The sequence below is a fragment of the Microcebus murinus genome, chromosome 5 (assembly GCF_040939455.1).
Source record: "Microcebus murinus isolate Inina chromosome 5, M.murinus_Inina_mat1.0, whole genome shotgun sequence".
In the NCBI taxonomy this organism is placed as follows: Eukaryota; Metazoa; Chordata; class Mammalia; order Primates; family Cheirogaleidae; genus Microcebus; species Microcebus murinus.
Window position 1 is genome coordinate 59,603,151 of NC_134108.1, and position 26,367 is coordinate 59,629,517.

General features: G+C 35.2%; 2 protein-coding genes across 2 annotated transcripts in view; one reads left to right on the forward strand and one right to left on the reverse strand.

The window, feature by feature from the left end:
• MMS22L (MMS22 like, DNA repair protein) overlaps positions 1-13,413 on the forward strand; it is a 130,201-nt gene extending 116,788 nt beyond the window's left edge. Inside the window, exons 23-25 of the mRNA XM_012769428.2 lie at positions 1,338-1,434; positions 3,129-3,296; positions 5,051-13,413. Coding sequence (XP_012624882.2) covers positions 1,338-1,434; positions 3,129-3,296; positions 5,051-5,132 — 347 coding nt within the window. The 3' untranslated portion in view covers positions 5,133-13,413. The remainder of the gene's footprint in view (positions 1-1,337; positions 1,435-3,128; positions 3,297-5,050) is intronic.
• KLHL32 (kelch like family member 32) overlaps positions 10,190-26,367 on the reverse strand; it is a 191,144-nt gene continuing 174,966 nt past the window's right edge. The window contains exons 8-11 of the mRNA XM_012769433.3: positions 21,101-21,159; positions 17,670-17,862; positions 15,814-15,908; positions 10,190-10,351 (exon numbers count right to left, since the gene is read on the reverse strand). Of these exons, the coding sequence (XP_012624887.2) occupies positions 10,190-10,351; positions 15,814-15,908; positions 17,670-17,862; positions 21,101-21,159 (509 nt within the window). The remainder of the gene's footprint in view (positions 10,352-15,813; positions 15,909-17,669; positions 17,863-21,100; positions 21,160-26,367) is intronic.

The window sequence follows — 26,367 nt, forward strand, 5'->3', positions numbered from 1 at the left end:
CATTATAGCCAAAAGTTAGGATATCCATCCATCGATGCATGGGTTAAAAATTTATATATCCATACAAAGAAAGTTAATTGGCCATAAAAAGGCATGAAATACGATATATGCTGTAACATGGGTGAAACTTGAAAACATTATTCTAATTGAAAAAAGCCAGTCACAAAAGTCACGTATTACATTATTTCATTTATATGAAATGTCTAGAATAGGTCACTCCATAGAGACAGAAAGATTAGTGATTGCTTAGAGGGAATCGGGATAGCTAGAATGGAGTTTCTTTTCGAGATACTGAAAATATTCTAAAATTGACTGTTACAGTGGTTGGACAACTCCATGAATAAAAGCCATTGAACTGTACACTTTAAATGAGTGAATTGCATAGTATATAAATTATAATAAGCTTTTAAAAAACAAAAAGGACTATCCAGTTTAAAAAAAATAGTTCATTTCATTTAAAGAAATAAACTGCATCTAATATGAGAATTATAAAAAGTTCAGTAAAAGGCAAGGATGTTGCATGTTCCTTATCCACTAGCCTCATGCCATGGACACCATTATCTACTGCTTAATTGATTTATGTTCATCATCTGTTTTGTGCTCCTGCTATAATGGATTATAGTTTGTGAAAATTTTCTTATTCTCAGAGAAAGCATTTTTTCTTTCTAGCTCTTTATATTTAATGTCAAAACACAACATAACACAAATTTAATAGCTTTTAGAAGGCGTTAGGTTTTCAACATCCTTTCTTGATATTTCTGCATTATTGTTGTGTACAAGTACACAATTTTAAAGGATTTGGTTAAATATTTAAAGAATATGATTGTTCTGTATATACTTTGCTATCTTTTGAAAGGAAGATAGCATCACAAATACTTTTACATATATTTTGCTATGTTAAGCAAAGAGTGGTATAGTTTTCTACTTATATATTAATATTTTTGAGGGGGTGGGAAGAATATGCTTATGAATTTTTAAAAAGTCAATCCGTAATCAGCTGAATTTTTAATGGTTTTCTTTTGTCAGTATGTAACAGTGTTTATAGGATTAGGATGGTATAGTGTTTTTGAATATAGGCTCCTTTCTAAGAGACAGACATATCTTCACATGTATTCTTTCAGTTGTAAGACTAAAAATACTTTTAAACTTGCTATAGTTTCTTAAAATGGGAGATAGGTATTCCTTAGAATAAAACAAAAACTCATTTTGAAAAATAAAAAAGCATGTACATACTTTAAGAAAACAACATATTTTTCTAAATCAAGAGTGCTCATAAAAATGAGGATCCAGATGGTCAATTCAGACACAGTGCGTAATGCTATAATTTTTCCTTCTAGTTAAAAGGCTGGCCACAGAGAACCTGCAATACATGGTAAAAGCCTGCCAAGTGGGGTCAGAAGCAGAACCTGCCGCCCAGCTGACTTCTGTGTTTAGGTAACTAGAAAATACGCCAACTGGCAGGGAGACTATTGCCAGCCATTTGACAGCCAACATGTTTTTTAAATAACTAATTATCCAAAACATAATGTGTTACTACTTGTTTATAGTATTTCAATTATTGTATTTTTGGCAGTAGTTTTATTACATTGTGTTGTTTTATTGAAAAATAAAAGTGCCAGGGAAAAAGATAAGTGAGCAGACTTAAAATTACCTATGAATTTAGTAAGGAAGAATCTTGAGTGAACAGTCACGTATCAAACGGGGATACATTCTTAAAAATGCATCAAATGTGTAGTTAGGTGATTTCATTGTTGTGCAAATATCATATAGTATACTTGCACAAACCTAGATGATAGAACAAACTATACACCTATGCTATGTTGTACAGCCTATTGCTTCTAGGCTATAAAACCTTACAGCATGTACAGTTCTATACTGAATAATGTAGGCAATTGTAACACAATGGTAAGTATTTGTGTATCTAAACATAGAAAAGGTACAGTAAAGATACCGTATTACAATCTTATGGAACCACGATTGCAGACCGAAATGTCTATGTGGCACATGACTATATTTGAGAGGAAAAAGTGGGAAATGTGTCATGATGACAGGGGCGCAGGCCTTCAGAGCTCGCTGAACATGTTATGTAGACTCTGTTGTAGAAGTACCTGTCACTGGTTTTCGGACTTGCTTTAGATATTGTAGCTCCAGAAAGCTCCATTATGTTTAATTTGTGAAGCATGGACTTTCTAGGAGTAGATGTATTGATCACAAGAATAACGATGCAACTTGAGGAATATTTTCTTTTTCTCCCTGCCTTGTCCACTGTAGAGGTCTTGTGCTTTCTGTTAGGGCAGTTTAGTATTTCTTTCTGAAGGTTTCTACCAGTTTACCTTTATTATTCCTACCTCTACCTTAGCACTACCATGATAAATAATTTGGGTCCATTTCCTTCACTCTATGTTGGATCTTTGATTTCTCAGTTTTTCTCTCATCATATAATTGGTGCTTGTCAAGAGTTTATAGTTTATTTAAATTATGATCACTTGATAATAGATTTATAAAAATTATAAAACCCTAGGAGGGGAGAAAAGCATTTTATATGATCAAAGATAAATGTTTATCTATAATTTACTAAGCTGGGTTACTTTAATTTTGTTGACTGGTAGTGGAGGGTAGAAACTTTAGGGTTAAATATATAATTTTTATTTATAAAGGCCTTCTATGGGTTTAAAGTCTTTTCTACGTTCAGTTAAGGAACATAAAAACATCTTATGAATAGTTTTCTTTCTTATAAAAATATTACTGATTTGCCTGGACATATAAAGGACTAAAAAGTAATTAGGAAATCTGACTTTTTTATCCTTACTGTCTTCGACAGCTGTCCCACCTAGATTTCAATGTGCCCAGTATAGCAAAAAATGCCTCTGGGATTAGACTTTTTCACCCTTACTCTCACTCCTGGGATTCCAACTCATGCCACCATCACTCTGGTCATGGCTCACACTGAAATAAGCCATTTTTGTTCTTTAAAGTGTCACAGATAGTCTTCGTATCACATCTCCCTTCTTACAGTAATCTTACATGAAATGATCTTTCTTGTATTCAGGTTGTAGCTGATTGCCATGTAGATACCAGCACAAGAAATTGCCCCAGAAATAATCTTAAGTAACCTCTTTTACCTTCAGGCAATTTATCCAGGATTATGATATGAGATACGATTATCAAGTTTACAGCATTTTAGAAACAGTAGCAACATTGGACCAGCAGGTTGTCATCCACTTGATTTCTACCCTCACTCAGTCTCTGAAGGATTCAGAGCGGAAGTGGGGCCTTGGAAGAAATACCGCACGACGGTATGTTTGATAATTTAATTACATTCTTTTGGGCAATGATTATAAAATCTGTATTTCATTTTATAGAAATGGCTATTTTCTTATTCCCCAAAATATGTGGTGTGTTCTTTTGAGCTGAAAAATGTTTCAATCCTGTGATTATCAGTTTTACAAAGTATGAATAGAAAGTTAGTGTGGCTTATCTACAAACTTTACAGAGTTGATATATATATATTTGCATATTTTTCCTTTCAAAGTGATCACTTTAGAAAGCTGTGTATTTCAGCAGTGCAGCTATTTAAACTTTTTTGTTAAAAACTAAGACACAAACATACACATTAGCCTAGGCCTACATAGGGTTATAAGTAGGAGGAGGAGTACACTCTAAAATAATAATAAGCAGGTATAGGATAGAAAATATATAAACTAGTAATGTAGTCATTTATTATTATCAAGTATTATATACTGAATTATATGTGCTATACTTTTAAATGACTGACAGCACAGGTTTGTTTACACCCATATAACCACAAACATATAACTAATGCATTGTTCTGTGACCTTACAGTGGCTGTGATGTCACTAGACAATAGCAATTTTTTAGCTTCATTATAATTTTGTGGGACTGCCATCATTATTAACCAAAATGCTGTTGTGGGCCGTATGACTATTTTAATCATGTCATTTGTGCATGTATATGTATCAACATACATACACATATTAGACTGTTCTAGTACATATGCATATTACCATTTTTAGTTAAAAATTTTTGACTATACAATGTCATAATTAAGATTTTTCTAGGAGACATGACTATATTGAATATAGCTTTAGCTAACTAGTGGAATCCATCTTTTCAATACAGTAAATGAAAACCAAAAAAGGGAAAACCAGAGAGACCATCCTTGTATGGCTTTTCTACACCAGAGTAGAGCATCTCTTTTCTTCTCTTGCATAGTAATTTGGCTAGTGGAAGATTGGGTCACTTTAAATGATAGCTTTGAAGAAATGGTGTTTATTATTATATCACAAAACAAGTTAGTGCAAGGACTGTCTAATATCTTGCTTCTCTGAGCAGTCTTCAAGTGTGAATGAAAAACTGGAGAGGCTTTGTGGGAACTGCCCTAATGTAGTATGCTGTTGGGCCAAATGCCCTACTAGCCTACTACTTTGTGTGTGGGGCACGTCCATGAAAGGGTTGGTTTTAAAGATTCTGAACAGCACAGGTATTTACACTGATGAAATATACTGGTAGGCACAATAAATCTTTTAAAAAAAACACCTCAAATACAGGGAAGTACTAGAGAATCTAATGGGAGAAAGAATATTTTGTTATTAAACTTCTAAGAAGATAAAAAAGAAAATAGGGTATATAACATACCAAAATGGTTACATACATCTATGATTATAGAATTTTTGTTTTAATACTTATGTTTGTGACACAAGTCTCCCCATTATAATCACTAAACAATAGTCCATGAATGTGTATTTCATTACCTATAAGCATTATAGTATTTCATAGTTAATGAACTTTTACATGTCATTCTTAGCCCACATTTTTATATATAAATTCATACTTTAAAAAACTGTCAATCTTGACATCTAGGTTTACTCACACTATATATAAAGGTTTAATTTTTAAAAGTATTATGCTAAGCCTGATGGATGGATGGATGGATGAATTGATGGATGGGCAGGTTTACTTCGTAAATACTTGAAAATAATGAAAAAGAGGTAACAAAGATATTTGCTTTCTTTTCTTTTTTCTCAAACAGGGAAGCCTATAGCAAACTTTTATCTCACCTAGGACCAATGGGACAAGATGAGATGCAGAAACTGGAAAATGATAATACCTAATATATTTTGTGCTTCATCTTATCTATTAATTATCACTATCTGAAGCCACTTTGCACCACTCTAATTCCTATTTTTAATTAATTGTATAATGTTCTGGTAAAAATAATTTCTAAGATTTTTTTCCTTACATAAACTGTAAATAAAAAGTATATAAATAAGGAAATAAAACTTAATTAGTAACTATGTAATAAGATCCTTGGAACTTTACAAAACTGCATTCTATTTTGAAGAGATTTTAGTTAAACTAAAGAAACTTTCTAACTGGGAGTGTTTTCTGTGTATGAGTGTTAAGCAGATTTGTACTGGTTCATCCATAGACTTTCTACTGTTATGTAACTTCCTGCTTTCCTGCCTTGTGCCTAATTTATCGTGCTTATTCTTTTTCTTTTTTTTTTTTTTTAAATATATTTTTCAAATTATCGGGCTGCCCTATTCTGGGTTTTTTTGGGGGGTGGGATGTTGGAAGATGGGATTTATTTGTTTGGGTTTTTTTTATACTGTATGTGAGGCAAATTAATAAAACACAAAGCACACTTACCTCTGTTAGGAACAAGACTGACTCTGGCTAAAGGAGTGTACAGATAATATCTTTTAAATTTACACCAACAGGTCCCAAGAATTGCCAGATTTTTTTCTCCACTTATCCTGTCTTTTGGAGTTGTCATTAAAAGACATATCAGGAGGAAGAAATACAAGAGCATTTAAGAAAAAGTATAAGTAATATTCTAGAAAATCTTAAGATTACTAACAGAAGCCATCTGAAAGGTCAGCTGATCTATCCTTTTGTTCAGTCAGAACTTCTTACAACTTAGCACCTTATACAGGGACCTAAACCTGTTTCATTTCCTTTAATAGCTATTGTTTCTCAACTGTTTTAACTTTATCTCATCTAAATTGTTTATTTTACCAGTTGCCACGTTATCCTTGACTCCTTTTTGTGGTGAGTGTTACTTGGTGGTAAGAGCTCTAGTTTTAATTTTGGGAACCCACCTGGGTCTCAAACTCAGCTCTACTTTGTGACCTTTAGCTAGTTACTTAACCTTTTTGAGCCCAGTTCCTTCATGGAGAAAAATAAATAACGATCCTTTGCTATTAATATTTCACAATGTTATTGTAAGGATCAATGAAAGTATGTGGTGGCCCATATTCTGTTTGGAGGTGTATAAACATTATTCATGCACAATAAAGCCAAAGTACACCTCTCAATTTTGTTCCTCTTTCTCTAATGATGTCCTAGATCAGCAGCCCCAAACCTTTTTGGCACCAGAGACTGGTTTTATGGAAGACAATTTTTCCACACATGGGGGCTTTGGGGGAAAGGGGTTTCAGGATGAGTCAAGCACACTATATGTATTGTGCAGTCAGATTTCTCTGCTTATGATGATCTGTATTTGCAGCTGCTTCCCAGCACTAGCATCACTGCCTCAGCTCCACCTCTGATCATCAGGTATTAGATTCTCATAAGGGGCACACAACCTGGATCTCTCACATGTACAGTTTATAGTAGAGTTCGCACTCCTGTGAGAATCTAATGCTGCTGCTGGTCTGACAGGAGGCAGAGCTCAGGGGTGATGCGAGCTGTGGGGAGTGGCTATAAATACAGATGAAGTTTTGCTGGCTCACCTGCTACTCACCTCCTGCTGTGCAGCCTGTTCCTAACAGGCCACACACTGGTACTGGTCTACCGCCCAGAGGTTGGAGACCACAGTCCTAGATGAATGATCCCATTTTTTTTTCAATATTGTATGTTATGTTTGCCAACTTTGAAATAGTTTGTTTCCTTCTTGGGATCATATATTCTATCATGGTTCTACTATTACTTCAAGAAAACATTTCAACCTTTTCTGGGTCAAGAAATATATCTTGAAAAATGAAATACATTGCAATCAGCATTCTATAGTTAATGGCTCGAGCTATGAACTATAGCTAATCATAACCTAACTGTCATTTTGTTATTAAGGATCTAGCAGGGCTCCTCAAACTTTTTAAACAGGGGGCCAGTTCACTGTCCTTCAGACCGTTGGAGGGCCGGACTATAGTTTTAAAAAACTATGAACAAATTCCTATGCACACTGCACATATCTTATTTTGAAGTAAAAAAAACAAACGGGCAAAAACACCCACGTGTGGCCCTCGGGCCATAGTTGGAGGACGCCTGATCTAAGGAATGTTGTTGCATTGTACATACACATTATCTTAGAAATTCCTGTCTTTGCTTGCTTTTCCTCCCATAAGAGTATCTCCTTTTTGTTTTCTTTTTTAACCACTTCGGTACGGCGCTCACCGGCCGGGAAACTTTGACCACAGCTGGCACTCACAGTCCGCAGGATAGCTTGTGCTGTGCATTGACAACAAATCTGTTTTGCTCTTGTGTGATGAGGAAAGCTTTAAAGCACTGAAAGCTTGTTTTATTTTACAAGCAGCTTTACTTGTAATGTAAATCAGAATAGGTAACATATACATTTATGTTTTCATTAAATGTTCACAATTTTATTTTGATAAATGAAAAATTAGAAAAGTCATATCACGACTGTCAGCTAAAGTCAACGCTCGGCTGTGCACGTTCTTCTGTGGCTATCAACTATAGTTGAAGTCCGTACTGAAGTGGTTAAAGTAAAATCTTGAAGTCATATTTAGATGTTTGGAAGTCTTACAGTCTTCCTATAAAAATTCACGTTAAATATAAATATTTAATACAATATGGCCTTCAATTTTGAGTAGTAAAAATGGAAGATGAATTACTATAGTTCACTTAAATAGAAAATATATATTTGAATAGTTTCAATAGAATTTGGCTTACATGACCAAACATAATTTAATAGAATTTTTATTTCTCTTATTATTGATACTTTGAGGAAAAGGATCTAATTACAAGTAACCCGAGTTGTTTTCTTTATAGGGATGGGATGTTTTATTTTGATGCTACTTAGGTGTAAAGGATGTGTCTGAACTCTGCAAAACGTTTTAAAAATTCTGAGTTCAATTCTATAATATTAGTGAATAAATTATAAAGATCACCATGGAGGGGTCTGATAATATATGCTGATTTATATGGTTAGAAATCTATATAGAAATAATCAAGGGTAGTCTCAGGCTGCCTTTCCATTATCAGTCAGGCAAGCTTATTTTTAGACCATTTCTCTTTCATTGATTGGATGTAGGGTCTGGGAATACAAATAGATTTTAATGGTTTCATAAGGCAAAACTGCTGGAGGGAAAATTCATGTGCCCAATAGAAAATTTAGTACACCTGAAATATTTCTTATGTCCTTGTTGAAAGGATTTCTTAAATGGGTTGCTGGAGTCCATTGTCCTGGCTTGGTAAAGCATTTTAAAAATCAAGTTTAGATGGCTTATACCTTTGAAAGGAACTCATCATTCTAAATATCAATTACCAATATCAATTTTCACTGTTCAGAACTGCCCAAATACTCTTAAGTTTTTTGTTTGTCTAAACTAAATTTCCTGTTCTTTTAAAAATTTACCTTTTTCCTTACCTCTGGTCTCCCCTCCTGTCCTTTAATCTGAATAACCAAAAACATATATATTTTAAAAACAATACTTTAGGTGTCTTCTAACAATATATAAAGTTAGTGAATTCTGTATTTAAGATAGAAAGATTCTTTTTCATTCACTTTTCATTACTAAAAATGATTACATGAATAAAATGACAATTTCCTATAAGAGAGGGATTGCTGAATGATTAAACTGCCAAGGGGAAAAAATGTCAGAGTAAAGTCTTGTAATAAAGATTACCTAGGTCCTGACAAAATTAGGAAAAAAGAAAAACTCACATTAGATTTGTTGAAGTTATACTCAAATGTGATTAATTTGTTTTATTTATTTTTTGTTATAGACAAAGCAAACCCCAAAACCTAGCCTAAGAAAAGAATTCTTATTCATTATTAAATGTGGTAATAAAATATGTATTGGTGGTGGTGAAGAATCCCACAAGCACTCAAGATTGACATAACCTTTAACAAAGTGGAAAAACTTTTATTAGAACTGCCAATTCTAGGTTCAAATTTATGTCAAAGCACTTTATGGTACCATAATTAGTACAACTAAATTTTTTTTTAGCTTTAAAATGTCATTTTTCACTAAATGACTTTAAATGAGACATTAGAGTTATTATTTGAGACAAGGATTTGTACAAGTTTAAATATCTTTGGTTTTGGTAAACTCCCTATTTCCTAATTATTGTATCTCTTTCACATGATTTTCAGAATTATTTATCCCATAGCATGTTTTCAAAGTTCTATGTGGTAATTTTTAAACTTCAAAAAAATCATCCTGTTCATTTACAAGATTCTAAAGATGGTGTGATATTAGACAAAGTACTTCAAAGCATTTGCCTAATTGTCACAATGTTCTTTTGAATTAATATGTAAATCAGTAATATTCTCATTAAAAGGTAAGAAAACTGAAGCATTGTAGAGTTAGGTTATGACCCAAGGCCAGAGTAACCAAGATGAAGAATCTAGGTATTCCAACTGCTGTTCCAGTGCACTTCTATTATTTGTATCACCTTGAATAAAACATAGCATTTAAAAATTTACAGTGTCATAATGCTGAGTCTCTACTGAGCAGGGCTGCATAATGTTAAATTTTAAAAAGAAAAATGACAAACCTAGGTGTTAAGTAGTAAAAGGATTAAGTATGGAGTTCTTTTTTTAAGATCATTGATGCCATTGTGTGAAATAAATTGCCTTACTAACGTCATGTTGTTCTTGACAGTGCTGAATAGAAGAAGTCTACAAAGAATGTTCTAAAGACCAATGGAACAATAATGTACCAGTAAGCTGGCACTAAGCTATACCACAATAAAAGTCAAACATATTGTATTGTGTGCTGACATACAATGAGAAGGGTGACATAAGTTTTCAATAATGTATTTTAGAAAACTGTTCATTTTTTGCTAATATTTATCTGAATATAAGATATATAAAACAAGACAAGGAAGCATTGAGCGCTGAGTCTTTTCATGACCAGTATCCAAAAGTCAGGGCTTTGTTTTTCCTCCTGTTTATGATGGTTATTAACAGAGCATTGGCTTTTCAGATGGTGCCAATCCTATGATGAGGCACTTGAAGAGTTTGAAGGTTAGGGCATGTGAAATATGGAGCTGGAAGAAAGCATGCTGCTATTCCATTGGAAGCAAAAGGGAGTGTAGGCCCATAGAATACTTCCTCTTTACCTTCTCTACTTACATCCAGTACCTGAAAAAGAGGAAGAAAAGAAGCCTGTATGTCAAAGACGATTGCTCAGAATAAAGATGTGTACACATAAAAGGAAGCCTGAACTTAAATTCCATTATGCCACCATCACTATACTTTAGGAACCTATTACTTTTCTTGCTAGGATGGTAACAAATATTTATTAACCTCCTACAAAGTGCTACATTATATGTTTATATGTGTACATATATAAACACACATGTGTTTATAATCATTTAATCCTTAGAACAGTGATAAGGTTAGTAGCATTATCCTTATTTAATAAAACTGCCTCAGACTGGTTAAATAACTTGCCCAAGCTAGTTAGTAGATAGTGAAGTGTCATAATGTTGGCTTACAAATCCTCACCTGTAAAATGAAGGGAACAAGGCATTGAAGCTTTGTTGTGAAAATTGATGACATCTAGCTCAGTGTCCAGCACGCAGTAGAATATTATAATACCGTTTAGCAGCAGGTTCAAAATTAGTTCAATCAATTCTGGAAATTTTGCCCCACTTATTTCCCACTCATTGCTGGTGTTCTGTGTCATATAGCACAGCTTCTTTGTTAGTCTGTGCCTGCCGTCACCTAACTATCTATTAATAGCTTAATCTTACTAGAAAAATTCTTCAGGAAAGCTGCTCTCCCCCCATTTGTCAAACCTACTAGGCTCTTTCCAACACTCTTCATCTTAATCTCTCTTCATCTGACTTTCCTCTAACTTCATTTAAAACCTTTCCTCCCTTGGATTCCATGATTTAAAAATAAATAAAAGTTTGTCATTGACATTTTCCTACTACAATCCACCTTTGGTCCCTTTTCCTTTACCTGCATCCCAAATATAGGTATACCCCAGTATTCCAACCACAGACCTCTCAGTACCCTTCTTTAATGATCTTGTCCCCTGTTATGCCCTCATCTGCCACCTGTGTGGATAACTTTTAATCCTTTAACTGCACTAATGCATTATTTTAGATAAAAGGGGCTCTTGTAATTTGGGGATCCAAGCTCATAAAGGAGGAAAATTACTAAGCTTTAGAACAAAAGAATGATTAAAGTTTTAGCTATTTTTCCCCAAATGGATATTTAGCTGTCCCAATCCATTTATTGAACAATATACCCTGCCACTACTAATTTTAAATAATTCATATATAAAATACAAACTTTTTCTCAGTTCTCTTTTGTTAATTTATGTATCTTCTTGCAATATCACATTTACAGTTGTTTTGACTGGGTATGCAAGACTCTCCATTTTCAAAAATCTTGATTATTCTAATATATTACTTTCCTAAAGAAACTTTAAGATCAGTTGATAAGTATCACTTCTCCAGCTGGTGAGAAAAGGAAAATCCCAATGGGATTTTGACTAGTAGTTCATTAAATTTAGAAAGTAAATTAGAGATCATTTGATATTTACCACAACTATATAAGGTTAGGTTTTGTTTTCAATTTATAGAAAAGAAGATTAAGATACAGAGAGAAGTGACTTTCTCAAGGTCACATGGCTAGTTGAGTGGTAGAGCCAGTATTTGAGCTCAAGGATGCAACACAGAAAGAGCAAGGATTTTGTGCCATTCATGATATCCCTCCCGCAAGTGAAAACATTTTTTTAGAAGGCAAAATCTCAGTGAGATAATCATCCAGAGAGCTTTTGTCTGGTTCCCTGGGCCAACAGAGACTGCATATGTTAAGCAGATGTAATGTATTTAATCTGAGAAGGGAAAAGGAAGCATTGGCAGTTCTTCTCCAAAACACTCCCCTGTAAACTGGCAGAAAGAAGGCGTTTGGGAGAAGGTGGTGCCAGCTTGGCAGCATATCCTCCAGCCAAAAGGAAATAATAGTAAATGAAGAGAACAGTAGAGGTTATCTGGAAACACAGACTAATCACTTGCACACTTATGCAGCTGCTCCCTTATGTGCCACTTGCCATCCATGGTGCACCAGATTAAAGTCAAACTTCTGTGCCAAACATTTGCTTACACGCCCATTAAGCAAACAGGGGCACCTTCATTTTTGTCAGGAATCTGTGTCCACTATTTCTATTAGTCATTATTACTAAAAAGTCCAAAGCTCAATCTAATTTAAGAGAACTCAGCTTTTCTCTTGTTTGGGTTGTCCTTGTGATGGATTAAGAAGTCTGCTAAATCGGGGTAGTAGCAGGAAATAAAATAGTATGCTTTTTCAACATCTGAAGTGCCTCATCCCAGAGTGGCTGAATCCCACAAATGACAGTTAAATGAGCTTGGATTAGGGTCCAGAACAGGCATTCCAATGAGATGAGTTACTGGCTGGTATTTTTGAGGGGGAAAAAAAAATGATTTTAATCCTTCTGAATGCTAATGGGGCAATCTCTGAACTATTTAAGTATGACCTCTGTTAATCAGCCATGCTCTTGGATGAATTGTGGATTAATTTTGGGATTACGGATTAGATTTGTGATTTAAGACGTGAAAAATTTAAACTTTTGATATTATCAGTATGCATATGATTTTCTTGACCACTCTCCTGTCCCTTTCAACCTGCTAACTTGTACTTAGGAATTTCTGCTGTCTAACCAACATTTTCTCATAAAAACCATTCCAGTCTTCCTGTCTCCCATAATCTTGGTCTGTTGGATATTCTTCCAGCAAGTAGTAAAGAAATTGCCCACTTTTGAACATGTAGCCAGCCTCTCCAACTATCAATATATTACTGTTAGTGCACTGAAATAAATAGTTCTGTAGTTACCCAGAAAATAAAAAAATATTTGAGCCTTAGTTCAGAATGAGTGATAACATAACCTGTAACCAGTTGTCAATACCTAAAATGAAAGATATTCATGATGTATGATGTCTATTATCCATGAAGACTTCTATTCTAAGTGTCTCTTTGACAATCCATATGCTTAAATGGACACTTATTATCTATTAATAGTAAAAGGCTCTTAAAACTTTTATCAAATTTGTCTGTGCTTTGTAGGACCAGTGTGCCAGCCAAGGTAGTAAACACAGCATTGGCAAAAGGATTGATTCTGCTCATCAAAATGGCTACTAAACACAGAACTACCCATCATGTTGACTTTTTTTTTTTTTTTTTTTTTTTTTTTATCTTAGGCATTAGGTTTGTAAATGTTGACTTTTTTTAAAAACCAAATATATTAACATTTTATTGTATGATCTCAGAGGTGAAATTTATTACATAAGTATTGATTTAAAAATGTTTGAATCCCCTTTTAGAATCGCCTTAATCCTGGTAATACTCTTGAATATCCTCAGTGTTTAAAATATACACTTGTACTCCCTTCACCTCTTGAGGATAGATTTGCTTGTTTGGGAACAGTCAGACACCATTAGCAATTAATTAGTGTATATGATTAGTGATTGTTCTAAAGAAAAGTTCTTTGGGGACAAAGAAAACAATGACTGTCAAGTTTTTTTTTGTTTCTATTTTTGTTGAATTTTCTATGTCTTACAAGCTAACTTTCAGGACTATTCCAAAATAGGCAATATGCAAAAATTTTGAACTATGGCAGCACTTCGGTCTCCTAAATCTGATACATACAAAGTGTTCTTTATTTTCTCATTATGTTATAGCTTCAACTTGTTTTCTATCTCTTGAGCTAATTTGATACTAAAATTATAGAAATATACCCACAAATGTATTTAAAATTTGCAACTTTACTTCCTGATAAACCCAAACTTCCACTGTGCAAGTAATCAAATGAAGGGTCCGAAAGCCACTTAAAAAACAGCATTCCGGCACTACAGAGCACTACCTATTACCCAATTCAAACTTTTATGAATTCTGAAAAGTAAAGTATAGAAAGAAACCTAAAAGACTATGAAGACTGCCAAATACAGGCTTGGACAAAGACTAGAAAGAAACACTCTTTGGGAGAAAAGAGTTTGGTCATTTGTTGTTATCCAAAAGATATGACTAAGCTCTAGTACAAGGCAGCCTTCAATCAACTAACTAAAACTAGTACAAGGCAGCCTTTAATTAACTCCCTTAAAGTCTTATGTGGCTTTTTTTCTTGGCATGGCTTTGATAATTTTTTCTACTATATTATTGTTTTTCTAGTTCATTAATTTCCTCTCACTTTTCTCTCTCCTACTTTCTTTGAGTTCATTTTTTTGGTTTATTTTCTAACTTATTAAGCTATATCTATCCCACAAGCTTTGCTATATATTGTTTTCATCATCACACAGTTCTGGGAATTTTTAAAAGTTCCACCATGACTTCTTTAACCCATAAGTTATGTTGCAATGTGTTTTATTATTTCCAGATATATATGGGTTTATTTAACTTTCTGTTAAATTCTAACTTAATTTCATTGTATTGGAGACACATAATACTATATAATACTTAAAATTTGAAATTTATTAAAGTTTCCTTAACCCTAGCACATGATTGGTTTCTGTAAATGCTCCATGTATGCAAGAAAAATATATCCTCTCTAATTGTTCAATTCAGAACTCTCATCCATTTGGACAAGCTTGTTAATTATATCTCTATCCTACTCCTGCTGATAGTTTTTTCTGCTTGACCTGTATGAATAATTGAGGTATATTAAAATCCCCAGACAAACCTCTGGCAAGACAAGTCAAGAGAAGAAAAGACAAACAATTTTATGAATGTAAAGGGAGATACAACTAAGGATAACATCAACTATATGTTAGCAGTTTTGAAAACTTAGACATGGAAGTTTTTTGAAAATGTAAGATGTGACTGAAGAAAAAACACAAAGCTTGAATAGTTCTGCAACTACTAAAGATATTAATGCAGTTGTTAAAAATCTTGCCACAAAGATGAGATTAGATAATAAGGATATACTTTTCTGGAGGTCAGGCCTAATACATATCAATACTTTATCACAGAACATGTAAAACAGAAAACTATGATAAAAACTGGAAAATAATAATAGGAATAACACCATAAATATGTACATCAACAAAGACTATCATTGTTCTGAAAGGTCCAGCTGGCAACCTGCCCAGCCTGGGCTGCTCACATGCCAAAGTGCCAGGGCTACGCTTTGGGGCAGAGGCTGTCCCTGTCAGACCAGTCACAAATCACCGCTGCTCACAGCCTCTGCCAAGAAGGAAGAACACCTCTGGAGGTGGCATTTGTGGAAATGAACAAATTACGATATAAAATATCAGGCAATGGCATGGAAAGGAGACATTTGTAAAATTTTTAGAATTTTTTGGTTTATGGGAAAGGAGATGGTTTCCCCTCTTTCCCCATTTCCAGTATATATTACATATATTTTCAACGTTCCTTCCCACCTTTATTTTCAATAAGCTTCAATCATTTATTAGACATCATTTTTAGGATACAGGATGAAGTTTAGTGGCTGAATTAGCTGTACATAAAAAGGGACACTGAGCCTCTTTCTACATGTATATATCTCTTTCTCCAGTAGCAGCATTGGTAACCTCACCGAACCACTTGAGCAAACTTCAAAAGGAACGTCAGCGACTCACCTGGATACAAGCCAGAGGCTCATTTGTCCAAATTGAATATCCACCAACTAAATATATTCTCCCATTATGAACAGCAACTCCAGATTCATTTTGGCCTACAGTAAAGAGAATTGAATACAAAGAAAAAAATAAATCCATTTTTTGCATGTTTTAATTAACCCTTTTGCCACTAAGAGATACAATTTCCCCCTGTGGCACACTTGTACACACCATGGGATTTTTGCAGCAACTAATCATTGCCTCCTAGTACTTGGAAGAATTAAGCACTATTACTCAGAGAATAAATCTGTGCTGGGTCAGAACCAAGCCAAAATACGTATTAGCTAGCTGAGTTAGTAAATACAGTGATAGTAAGCCATGCATAACTAAGAGTTCTGTACTATGTTGTACGCTATTGATTTATAGTGGTTGAAATAAGATATCTTTTAAAAATGCAAAACATCTCTTGTACTTAAAAATGCTTTTTAGGCACGGGTTTACATTTGTAAAGTAACAGCTGCAACCCCAAGAAGCCAATAAACCAGAGCCATGCCCCAAATGAAGACAAATGGCAGAAAAGATGGATAAAGTTGCTATCCTCCCTTTCTTTGCATACACAACAGTTTTAAGATAATATTAAAAGTTCCAGAGCTGGGACCATCCTGGATAATCCCTAGATTCTGACACACCAAAATGATAAAAGGTTTCCTCTCCTATTTCAAAAAGAAGACAGAATAACTCACTACCACATATTCTTCCCTTGAGGCCATCAGAGAGTGAAAGAGTCTCTTTTTATTGATGGGCTGACAGAGGACTGACTGGAGTAATAAATAAGGTGGATCCTACAGCAGGCAGAATCACAGAGCCAGGACGAAGGGCCTAAGGTACCAGTAAAACTTAAGAGTTCAGTTCTTGTTGGTGGGCCTCAAAAATCATTTTGCTAACACAGGAGCTCAATACAAAGCATCCAAACCTCTGGTTATGCTCCCAACGTTGCCTACCCCAGCAGCAGCTCTGACTGATCGAGTGCCCACTCAGCATGTTAAAATGTCTTTAGGAATTAATCCAACCCACCGTTTTGAGTCTGTGATTTGAGCTGCCCTGGAAGGGACCAGATCGCTTATGGATGTTAGTAACGCAAGCTGACAAGAGGGAAAAAGTTTCCAACCCCTAAAGAAACAGGAAGGGTAGGTTGTTCAGTGTTCCTCTGAGGGTGGGGAACCTGCAGCCTCATGGCCACATGTGGCCCTCCACATCCGCAAGTGCAGCCCGTCAACCGAATCTAAACTTCACAGAACAAATCCCTTTATTAAAAGGATTTGTTCTATAAAATTTGGATTCAGTCAAAAGGCCACACTCAAGGATCCAGAAGGCCACGTGTGCTCCCAAGGCCACAAGTTCCCCATCCCAAAAGGTTTCATTTGTAGGATAATATACCCAGAAACAATATTTGACAGTGACAAATAATGAAGACCATTCTCTTGAACTCACAAGAAATAAAAGTGGACTAAAAGCAGTGAGAAGTAAAAAATAAATTCCTTCTCTAAAGAGTTATTAACTCTTTCAGTGCCTGCTTTCTCCTCTCTGTGTCAAAGTTCCTATGTTAATACTGATTGGCAATAATGGACTTTATGTGGCCCTAAGCCACATGGGGACATGTGTAAAGGTAACACAGGCACTGAGAAACTCGGTGCTCAGCCACCTGAATGAGTTCAGTTTTGTTGTGAAATAAATAATGCACACCTTTCTGGTTAATAAATGCTAGTTGTTCTACTGTGCACTTAATTTTTAGAGATGCACTGAGAATGTCTAAGAATCAAGTTGGGCAACTTCTTGAATCTCTGTTTTTTCTACTTTACTTAATCAAAGGTACTTGCCAGTCAACAGGTTGAAATTACAACGCGTCCACTGGTCAGTGTCTATGTTATAAGAATCTATATGGCGTACAAGGATCCGGTCATTATTGTAGTCTAGATCATTGCCTCCAAGAACATAAAGCTTCCTTTGAACAGCAGCCATGGAATGGTAGACCCTTCTCTGTAGCATGGGGCTGCGGCTTATCCACTTATTCTGAAAAAAAGAAGTTCAAGTGCATTCTGTTAATCGGAGACCTGCGTGGCAGAAAACAGCAGTCGGTGCCTCATTAGTGAAACCCTAATATTTATCAATCACATTCTATCTGAATGTTTATATACATTGAAAGGTAGAAGCATCTTACATGAAAACAAGTAAAGAACCACATATTCTATTTTCCTACTGACATAAGGCATTTCCTCTTCTTTGTGGTTGCACTTTATAGTGCATTTTGCATTTTATAGGAGGAACACTCAAATTTTCTTAATGCTTATCTCACCCAATTAAGAGAATTTACTCATACACATTACTTAAGAGTGAAAGCACACAGGTATACTGTGTATAGTGGTGTAAGAATTAAGAAAACAGTCTTTGGATCCAGAGTGAATGGGTTTAGAACCTGTGTGTAATCTTGAACAATTTAACATCTCTGTGCCTGTTTCCTCAGCTGTAAAATGGGGATAATAATACCTACCTGATAAGCCTGTTGTGAAGATTAAATGACCTAATACACACAAAGCACTTAGAAAAATGTCAGCAGATAATAAATGTCCAATACATGTTCACGTTTTTTAAATTACTGTGATAATAATCACTGGGTACCTGAGGCCCCTACATAAGCCAGGGTAAAAATTAACCTGAGATCAGTGGAGGAGCAAAGATTTAGTTGAGCAATAAACCTTATTACACTTATATACTTATATACACTTCCTTTGTATCAGCCTCCTTTAACATATTTATAATCACATCTTCTGCCAAATGGGGAAGTTATTTCTAGGCACACATTTATTTGTTTTGGTAGAAGGCCAAGTTTTATATGACAACTTTAAGGAATGGTGAAACCTTCAATATTTGGTTCTAGGTCACCCTCAATAATGAGATGGGAAAGGCTCCTCTTGTAAAATTAGATGAAAATCAAATATGACTTTAATTTTAAATCTCAACTAAGTAATGGACAGGTAAGTAAACCTAACCATTTTCTTTCCCCATAAACACTAAACATATATAGGAAGAACCCAGATTCCTTTTTGCCAAAAAAAAATTTGGATTTCGGCCAGAAAAACAAAATCATACGATGTTTTGAATACATAGAATTTCACCATTTCACAAAGCTGTAAGGGAAGAAGCAAAAGCAACAACAAACATGTTTGTATAAACATTGTTCCATTCACTATAGGCATATCTACTAGCTCATTTCTAATTTCTCTTTTAAAGATACACTCCAGAAAAAAAAAAAGTGATTTGTACAGTTTGAGAGGCTTTCATTTATCTGCTCCCCGTTTAAACATGTCATAATAAGAATCTCCTTCCAATAAAATATCTTCTTTAATAAAACAGTCAAGCCTTTCTTTCAGATATTTTGTTAAGAAATATCTTTAATACACTGAGTGAATTTAACTCAAACTCTGATGATGCTTTTCTTAGGTGTTTTCCGTGAGACAACCCATTAGTATTAGGAATCAATGTTTGTATTAGCAGTCCGGTCCCCTGCCACAAGACTACAGATGCCATCTGGTTTGCAAAGCCTGCCTGCATCCCCTGATTATATCTTTAGCTTCCTTCACTGCAGTGCCTGCCAGGTGAGCCGCCAACCGCTGCAAAGGCAAAGAAACAGAGAGGCCTGGTGGGGTCATTCCTAATAAGCTAGCGTGTGAATACTAATCAGTGGTGGGGAAGCAGAGGTCACCCCAGCCTGCCTGTTGGCAGGTAGCGATGTGCTCTGTGGCAGATGGCAGGCATTATCGACTCTCCACAAAGGCCTAGAAGAGAAATAAGCACCAAGGCTGAATGATAGAGTTATTGAGATTCTGAGCAAGATGCAAGCAGATGTGATGTTTGCCAGTACCCACCATAAACAATATGCCAGCAGAATTTTAAAAAAGAGCATGTGTGTACAAACATCAAACAGAACTCATTTGAGAAATGTTAACACCTTCTTCCTCTTTAACCACGTGTGCACCAAACTCAAGCAACTCCAATTAATGATCCCTCTTGAGACAGCTGACCCCTGGACATTTGGTCTCTGAAATCTACAGCTTCTAATGACATCAGGAAACATTGCAAATAGAAAAATGCCTTCATTAAATTCAGAATCAAGTAATTGTTAAAATCAAAAGATACCAAATACACTGAGGTCACTTTGGACATACAGTTGGTAACCAATCCTGACTCAGACTGTCGAAGTCAACCTGTTATTTCATATCCCATTATCTTCACCTGATATGAAACTTCCAAATCAAATCATTTTGAAATATCATCATAATCAGGAAAAATATTTATATTACCTACATCACAGAAATGGAAAAATTCAACAGACATTTGCCAAAGTCATAAATATTTTGGTAGAAGGAAAAGAGAATAAAAATAGTTCTTTTGGGGGAAAAAAACCTCATTAAGTGGGCATGAGAAGTGGACAGAAGGGACAGGCACCACCAAGATGCTTCTAATTCAGTCTCCAGCTGTGAGATGAAAAGTCTTCAGCTACTTCTACTTCAGACTACTCCTAGATACTATTCTATGTCATTCTGGCTATATTAAGTTAAATAACATTTATTATTTTATTTAAGAATAATGAAACCCATAAGCATGTTCCCCTCCAAGAATGGCACCCCTTCCAGAAGGACACAGCAACAGGACAATCAAAACCCTTTCTTTTTTTTTTTTTGAGACAGAGTCTCACTTTGTTGCCCAGGCTAGAGTGAGTGCCCATGGCGTCAGCCTAGCTCACAGCAACCTCAAACTCCGGGGCTCAGCGATCCTACTGCCTCAGCCTCCCGAGTAGCTGGGACTACAGGCATGCGCCACCATGCCCGGCTAATTTTTTGTATATATATTTTTAGTTGGTCAATTAATTTATTTCTATTTTTGGTAGAGACGGGGTCTCGCTCAGGCTGGTTTCGAACTCCTGACCTTGAGCAATCCGCCCGCCTCGGCCTCCCAAAGTGCTAGGATTACAGGCGTGAGCCACCGCGCCCGGCCAAAACCCTTTCTATATTATGCAAAACTCTAAAAGAGTGACACATTGTATAGAGCATAAAACTAGAGAAGCTGAAATTTTGTAACAAAAAAATAAAGAAGGAACCAAAAAGCAGTGTAACCAGATGCTTCCTATTCTCTATATAAGCTTAAGATGCATGTGTGTGTACACACTTGGCATTCCAATTACTAATTACTGTGAAAATCTTTTAAAATTCATTTTAATTAAGGTAATAAGCTTTTCTTATATGATTCTTACCTGGTTAGGTTCATATACCATTAGTCTGTTCTGATACTGTGCCGTGTTAGTTACTCCACCTGTAATGGATTAACATGTGTTAGAGCTTTTCATGAATAAGAAATAGGATATTTCAACATAAGAATGAGATACAATTAAAGGAAAATTAGCTACTGCTGAGGATCTGTTTGTATACCCTCGTGGTGAACCCATGACATAATTAAAAAGCTTATTGTTGAAGCAGTTTCATTTTCAAGAAACATTTCAGAAGCAATCCAGTTGAGAGCAAGCAACAAGTATGCTGGCATTACCAAGAGGCCCCCAATTCTGGTGAGCTGCTCTGCATGGCCAGAATGAGGGGCAAAGTACAGGGAGAGATTTAGGGGTGAACATAATATACACAGACAAATCTCTATACAATTTATGCCAGGGACACAGTCACATGGAATATTCTTGTCCTCAGCTAAATTGGCAGTTTTAAATGCTCAAACCTCTGTACACTAACATAGTAATTATCTTGATATCTCCTTAGAAGAACCATGTTTAACAAAAGGCATTATTTATGAAAAGGGATCTAGAACCAGTGCTGTACAATAAAATATAACAAGAGACACAAATGTAAGTCACATATGCAATAATAAATTTTCCAGCAGCCACATTAAAAAAGGAAAAAGAAACAGTGAAATGAAATGTCATAGCGTTTACCTTGATATAGCCAAAATATTATCATTTCAACATTAAATCAATGTAAAAATTATTGAGATATTTTATATTTTTTCCATGTTAAGTCTTCAAAATTCAGTTTGTATTTGACACAGCACATCTCAATACAGATTAGCCACATGTCAAAGCTCAATATGGCAAACAGCTACCGTATCGGACAGCTCAAATCTAGAGTTCTCCAGTGCAACTGCTGTTGTGGTCAACTCTTTTGAAGCCCTCTTCACAACTGCTTATATCCCAGAGACTTGAGACCTTTTGCTTAATCAAGAACCACTAAAAAGTCATCACACTTCCCACTAAGTTTCTCCTATTTGTCCTCATATTTCTTTCATACTCATGGTGTACACTGAACCCTGTAAAACCCAGAAATTATTAATTTTGCTTTAATTTTTACTATCAAATGGAAAACAACTCTATCAAACACATAAAACAGTATAATAAGAAAATAACACCAGTGGATATTAAATGTTAGGTAACAAAATAATGCGGGACCAAAAAAATCTATCTTTAGAAATATTGCCTTATACATAGTTCTAGAGACACTGGTTTAAGAGGACTAACATTCTTATTTTAAAAAGTATCACGAATAAGCAGCCAATTTTTCAATAAAGATGTAAAATTGAGCCAGACTAAAAGAAGTTTCCTACTTAAATTTTTTCAATTTAAAAAATATGAACTGTTACAACACTCACCAAGATGGCCTTAACATTACCGTCAGCTTGACTAAACAGGCTGCTTCCTGACTCTAAGCCCAGGACCTTCCTTTTCTTAGAGCATTTACTTTAGAAAATTTATAAATTCTTTCTCTGCATCTTTGAGATGTAAATCATTTTAAAAGCTGCTTGCCAGTTTTACAACCCAAAAATATCTTCCTGGAGAACCCTGGAGCCATCCTTTTGAAATGTAATCATCAAGATAGATAGTTATAGAAACTGCCCTATGTCCCATTTTCCATAGGTGGGTAAGACCCTAATTTTGATGGGCGCCAATTAGCAAAAACAGATGGTCTAATCACAGAGAAAAAAATTGCAAACTCAGGAATAACTGGGATGTGTTCAACATATCCATTGATTAACTTTCCCCCCAAAGTTCCTCGGTACTTTCCCACTAGCTCACCCCAGTGCTTAAAACCTATACTCTTAAAAACCTATTGTTTTGATGGAGTTAATTTCTAACTACATTCTGATCTCTCTCCCCTATTGCTATAGTTTTGAATAAAGTCTTCCTATCTGTTTAACTTTATCTGGTGCAAAGCATCTTTGTGCTTTGAGGTTCAAATACTTTGAATAGTCACCACTATCAACCCCATGGCCAGGAGTCAAGTCAACCAGAATCTAAAGAATTAGTGCCTAATCCTCAACTGAGCTGCAATGATCAATCAATACTAATAAGATAAATAAAAGGGACGGAACCTATCTAGGCCAATCATTACTCTCTCACTCAATCCCAATAAAGAGATTATATGTTCTATGCAAGTGGCCATGGCTATTATTAAATAGAGGGCTACTTTTTTATTCTCTCTGAAACTTGAAGATTTAAGACTTTAAAAATCAACAAAAGCTTTGTCTGCAGAGGAAATCCACAAAGAACAGAAAGAAATGAGTTTCCTACTCTCACAGAAAGTCTCTGTATTTCTTGTTGAATTTCTCATTTCTAAAATGAAATCAAAGGAAAGGAAAACACACTTAGGAAAAGTGTAAATTGATAAACATTTGGGTTATTTAAAGAAAAAAACAAAACAAAAGGATTTTTAAAAAAGAGAGGATAAAATGCCTAATAGAGGCAAGATGTGTGTCAAAATAAATACAGAAGTGTATTTGCTCTTACCCCCAACCTTCCCTTTCTTATATGACTTAAAATGAAATGTTTAGTAATACTTTCTCAGCATAAGCGCACAAGAATAATCAAATCTATTGAGGCCTCACAAGTCTTCAGGGTTAAAATGATTGCCAGTGCTTTTGATTTGGGCCATAGTCAACAGATTAATGTCCAACTTGCCTATGAGCATTTCTACAATTAAAAGGGAACAGAGAGTAATGCTCTACCCATTACTTTAAAACTTTGAAAGTTTCTCTACTTGTTTTAGAAATATGGGACAGAATTAATACCTACTGCAGTAAACTGTTTTATGACACTATTTAAAAATATTTACACTACCATATGTATCAGACTCTGCCCATTATAGATTAAATGTACAACCAATGGATTATAACGTAGCTGTTACATTCCCTCTCCCAAGCAGGGCATACAATTCATCTCCGTGTTCTTTAGAATTATTATTTACTATCTTCCACAGATGCATCTATAATACTTCTCTTAATCTGTAGTCAGTAATTAGATTCCTTACCCTTACATAAAAATTTTCACTCAGAAGACAATGTTTAGAAATGAGGTATTAGGTTGCCAGTTGAGAGTAAAAATAAAAGTCCCAGTTAGTTATTGGGTTGATTACCTCTAGAATGTAAAACCACAGGAGGTGCTTAACAAACCTAGTGATGTAACTTTTGCCAAGTCAGGATTTCAAAGGAAAACCTTGGGAATTCATTCTATTGGTTTCCCCTTTGAAATAATTTATAAAATGAGCATATAAATAAACACCATTTCTACTCACTATAGAAAAATAAATCTTAAAAAAAATCATCCAAGTTTGCAGCCCACATTTCTTTAGCAGTGTTACTCATTTGTAGAGCTTTATCATTACATTCCCTTCACATAACACTCTTCACTTTTAGATTAATCTGCCGAAATGAGATGCTAAGGATTTGCATACAGATTTGACTATACAAAAATAGATACGGAATTAATAACAGTCTCTATATGTTTTAATTTCTCCTAGACTGGAGTACCCTTGCCTGCAGCAGTATTCCTGGCTTTCAAAGTCATCAAGCTGATTTGTCTGCTCTGGGTTATGATGCCACATGCTGCTATACTGTCCCCTGCAATCAAAGCACTTGCAAAGATAGATTCCATGCCTTCCTCTATCGAGTATATTTTATAGATTGGCAGTTTTGATCTCCCTCCCCCACCCCAGGAGGGATAATCTGCATCTTAACAGCTTTCTATAGATACATCTGTCATTAAATATGCCATCTTGTATCAGCATCCATTTTTAAAACCAAGTTTTCTCTAACTTTGAAGTGCCACAAAGTTAAGACTTTTCAGCCGAAACTGAAAATAAGCAACCCCATCTCATACTTTTGAACTGTGACTTAAAGATATACTGTAGGTTCCCCCAAAGTCAAATAAGTCTTTAAACACTGCCAGAAGGAATAAAAAGTTACACCATGCTATCAGCAGTGAGAAATGCTTTCTATCATCGAGACAAGAGTAAAGCATTTTTCTTAAGCCTCCCTGTACAACTCCCCACGAGATGTTGTGACAAATGGAGAATGAATGTATAGCAGAGAGAGGATGACAAGTGACTGCCAAACAAGCAACCTTTGCCTCTGCCACCAAGATCACCGACTGACTTACACTCATACTATGTTCAAAAGCAACAACTGGTCAATGCTGACAGTATCTATAAAACAGAGTGCACAGAAAAACTGCTCTTATTATATTTTGGTGAGGGTCAAGTCTGATGGCTCCACTAGTCTTTTTTCAAAGGCAGAAAATACTTCTGTTAATAAAGAGTCTTACATACTAAACTCTAGGAGTAAGTAGCTGCCTGTGGTTCCTCATGCAGCGCTACTGCACAAGCAGGATGGAGCAGGAAGCAAAGAAGCGATCATCTCCACGCTCTTAGGCTGGAGCATGCTCTAGGTTGGAATTCTACCAACAAGTTCAGGATTGAGGAAAACCATACCAAGTTCTTTGTTACTCTCCTGGAGGCCTTCAGGGGCCAGCTTCACACTAGTCTAAGGGAGGAGTTTGGGGACAGGCTATGGCATTAACACCGGCTCCTTTATGACTGTCCTTGGGGAATCCGTTTAACATAACCAAGCTCAGATTCCTAGCATGCAAAACAGAGAGGATGATACCTCTCTCTTAGGTTTTAGAAGAACTAGAGTGCATGGCACAGAAGCAATCCATAGAGGGACATTTACTATAATATTGTAGCTGTTTATCAAAATTTCTTACCCTTTCCATAAAAGATACAAGTGACTATGTGTGGAATATTGAATTAATAAATTAATTTTGCAGTCAGATTTCTTGTATTTCTTTTTCTCAAAATCAGAATTTCTAGCTAGTTTATATGCATATCCAATGGCTTTTTCCTTCTTTAGTAGTTTAAGCTCCTCCTCCCAAAATCTGCTAAAATTCTCAAAAGACTAAAATTTCACACTTAGAGTTTAATTAATAAGTATGAGTTCATATTAGTCACTGTTTATAGAGCTAAACTCATTATCAGCCCTTGATAAAAGTGATACCTTAGGAATGTTTAAAATAAACACAAAATAAACTTTTTATTATCTATTTTTATATGACATCAGACTGTCCATATTTTCAGAATGTTTAAAATGCTACATAAACAATTACAGCCAAGAAGCTTTCTACTAAATTAGCAACTTGAAGCATTACTTAATCCATGCATTAAATTAAAACTAGTATCCATATTATTTCTG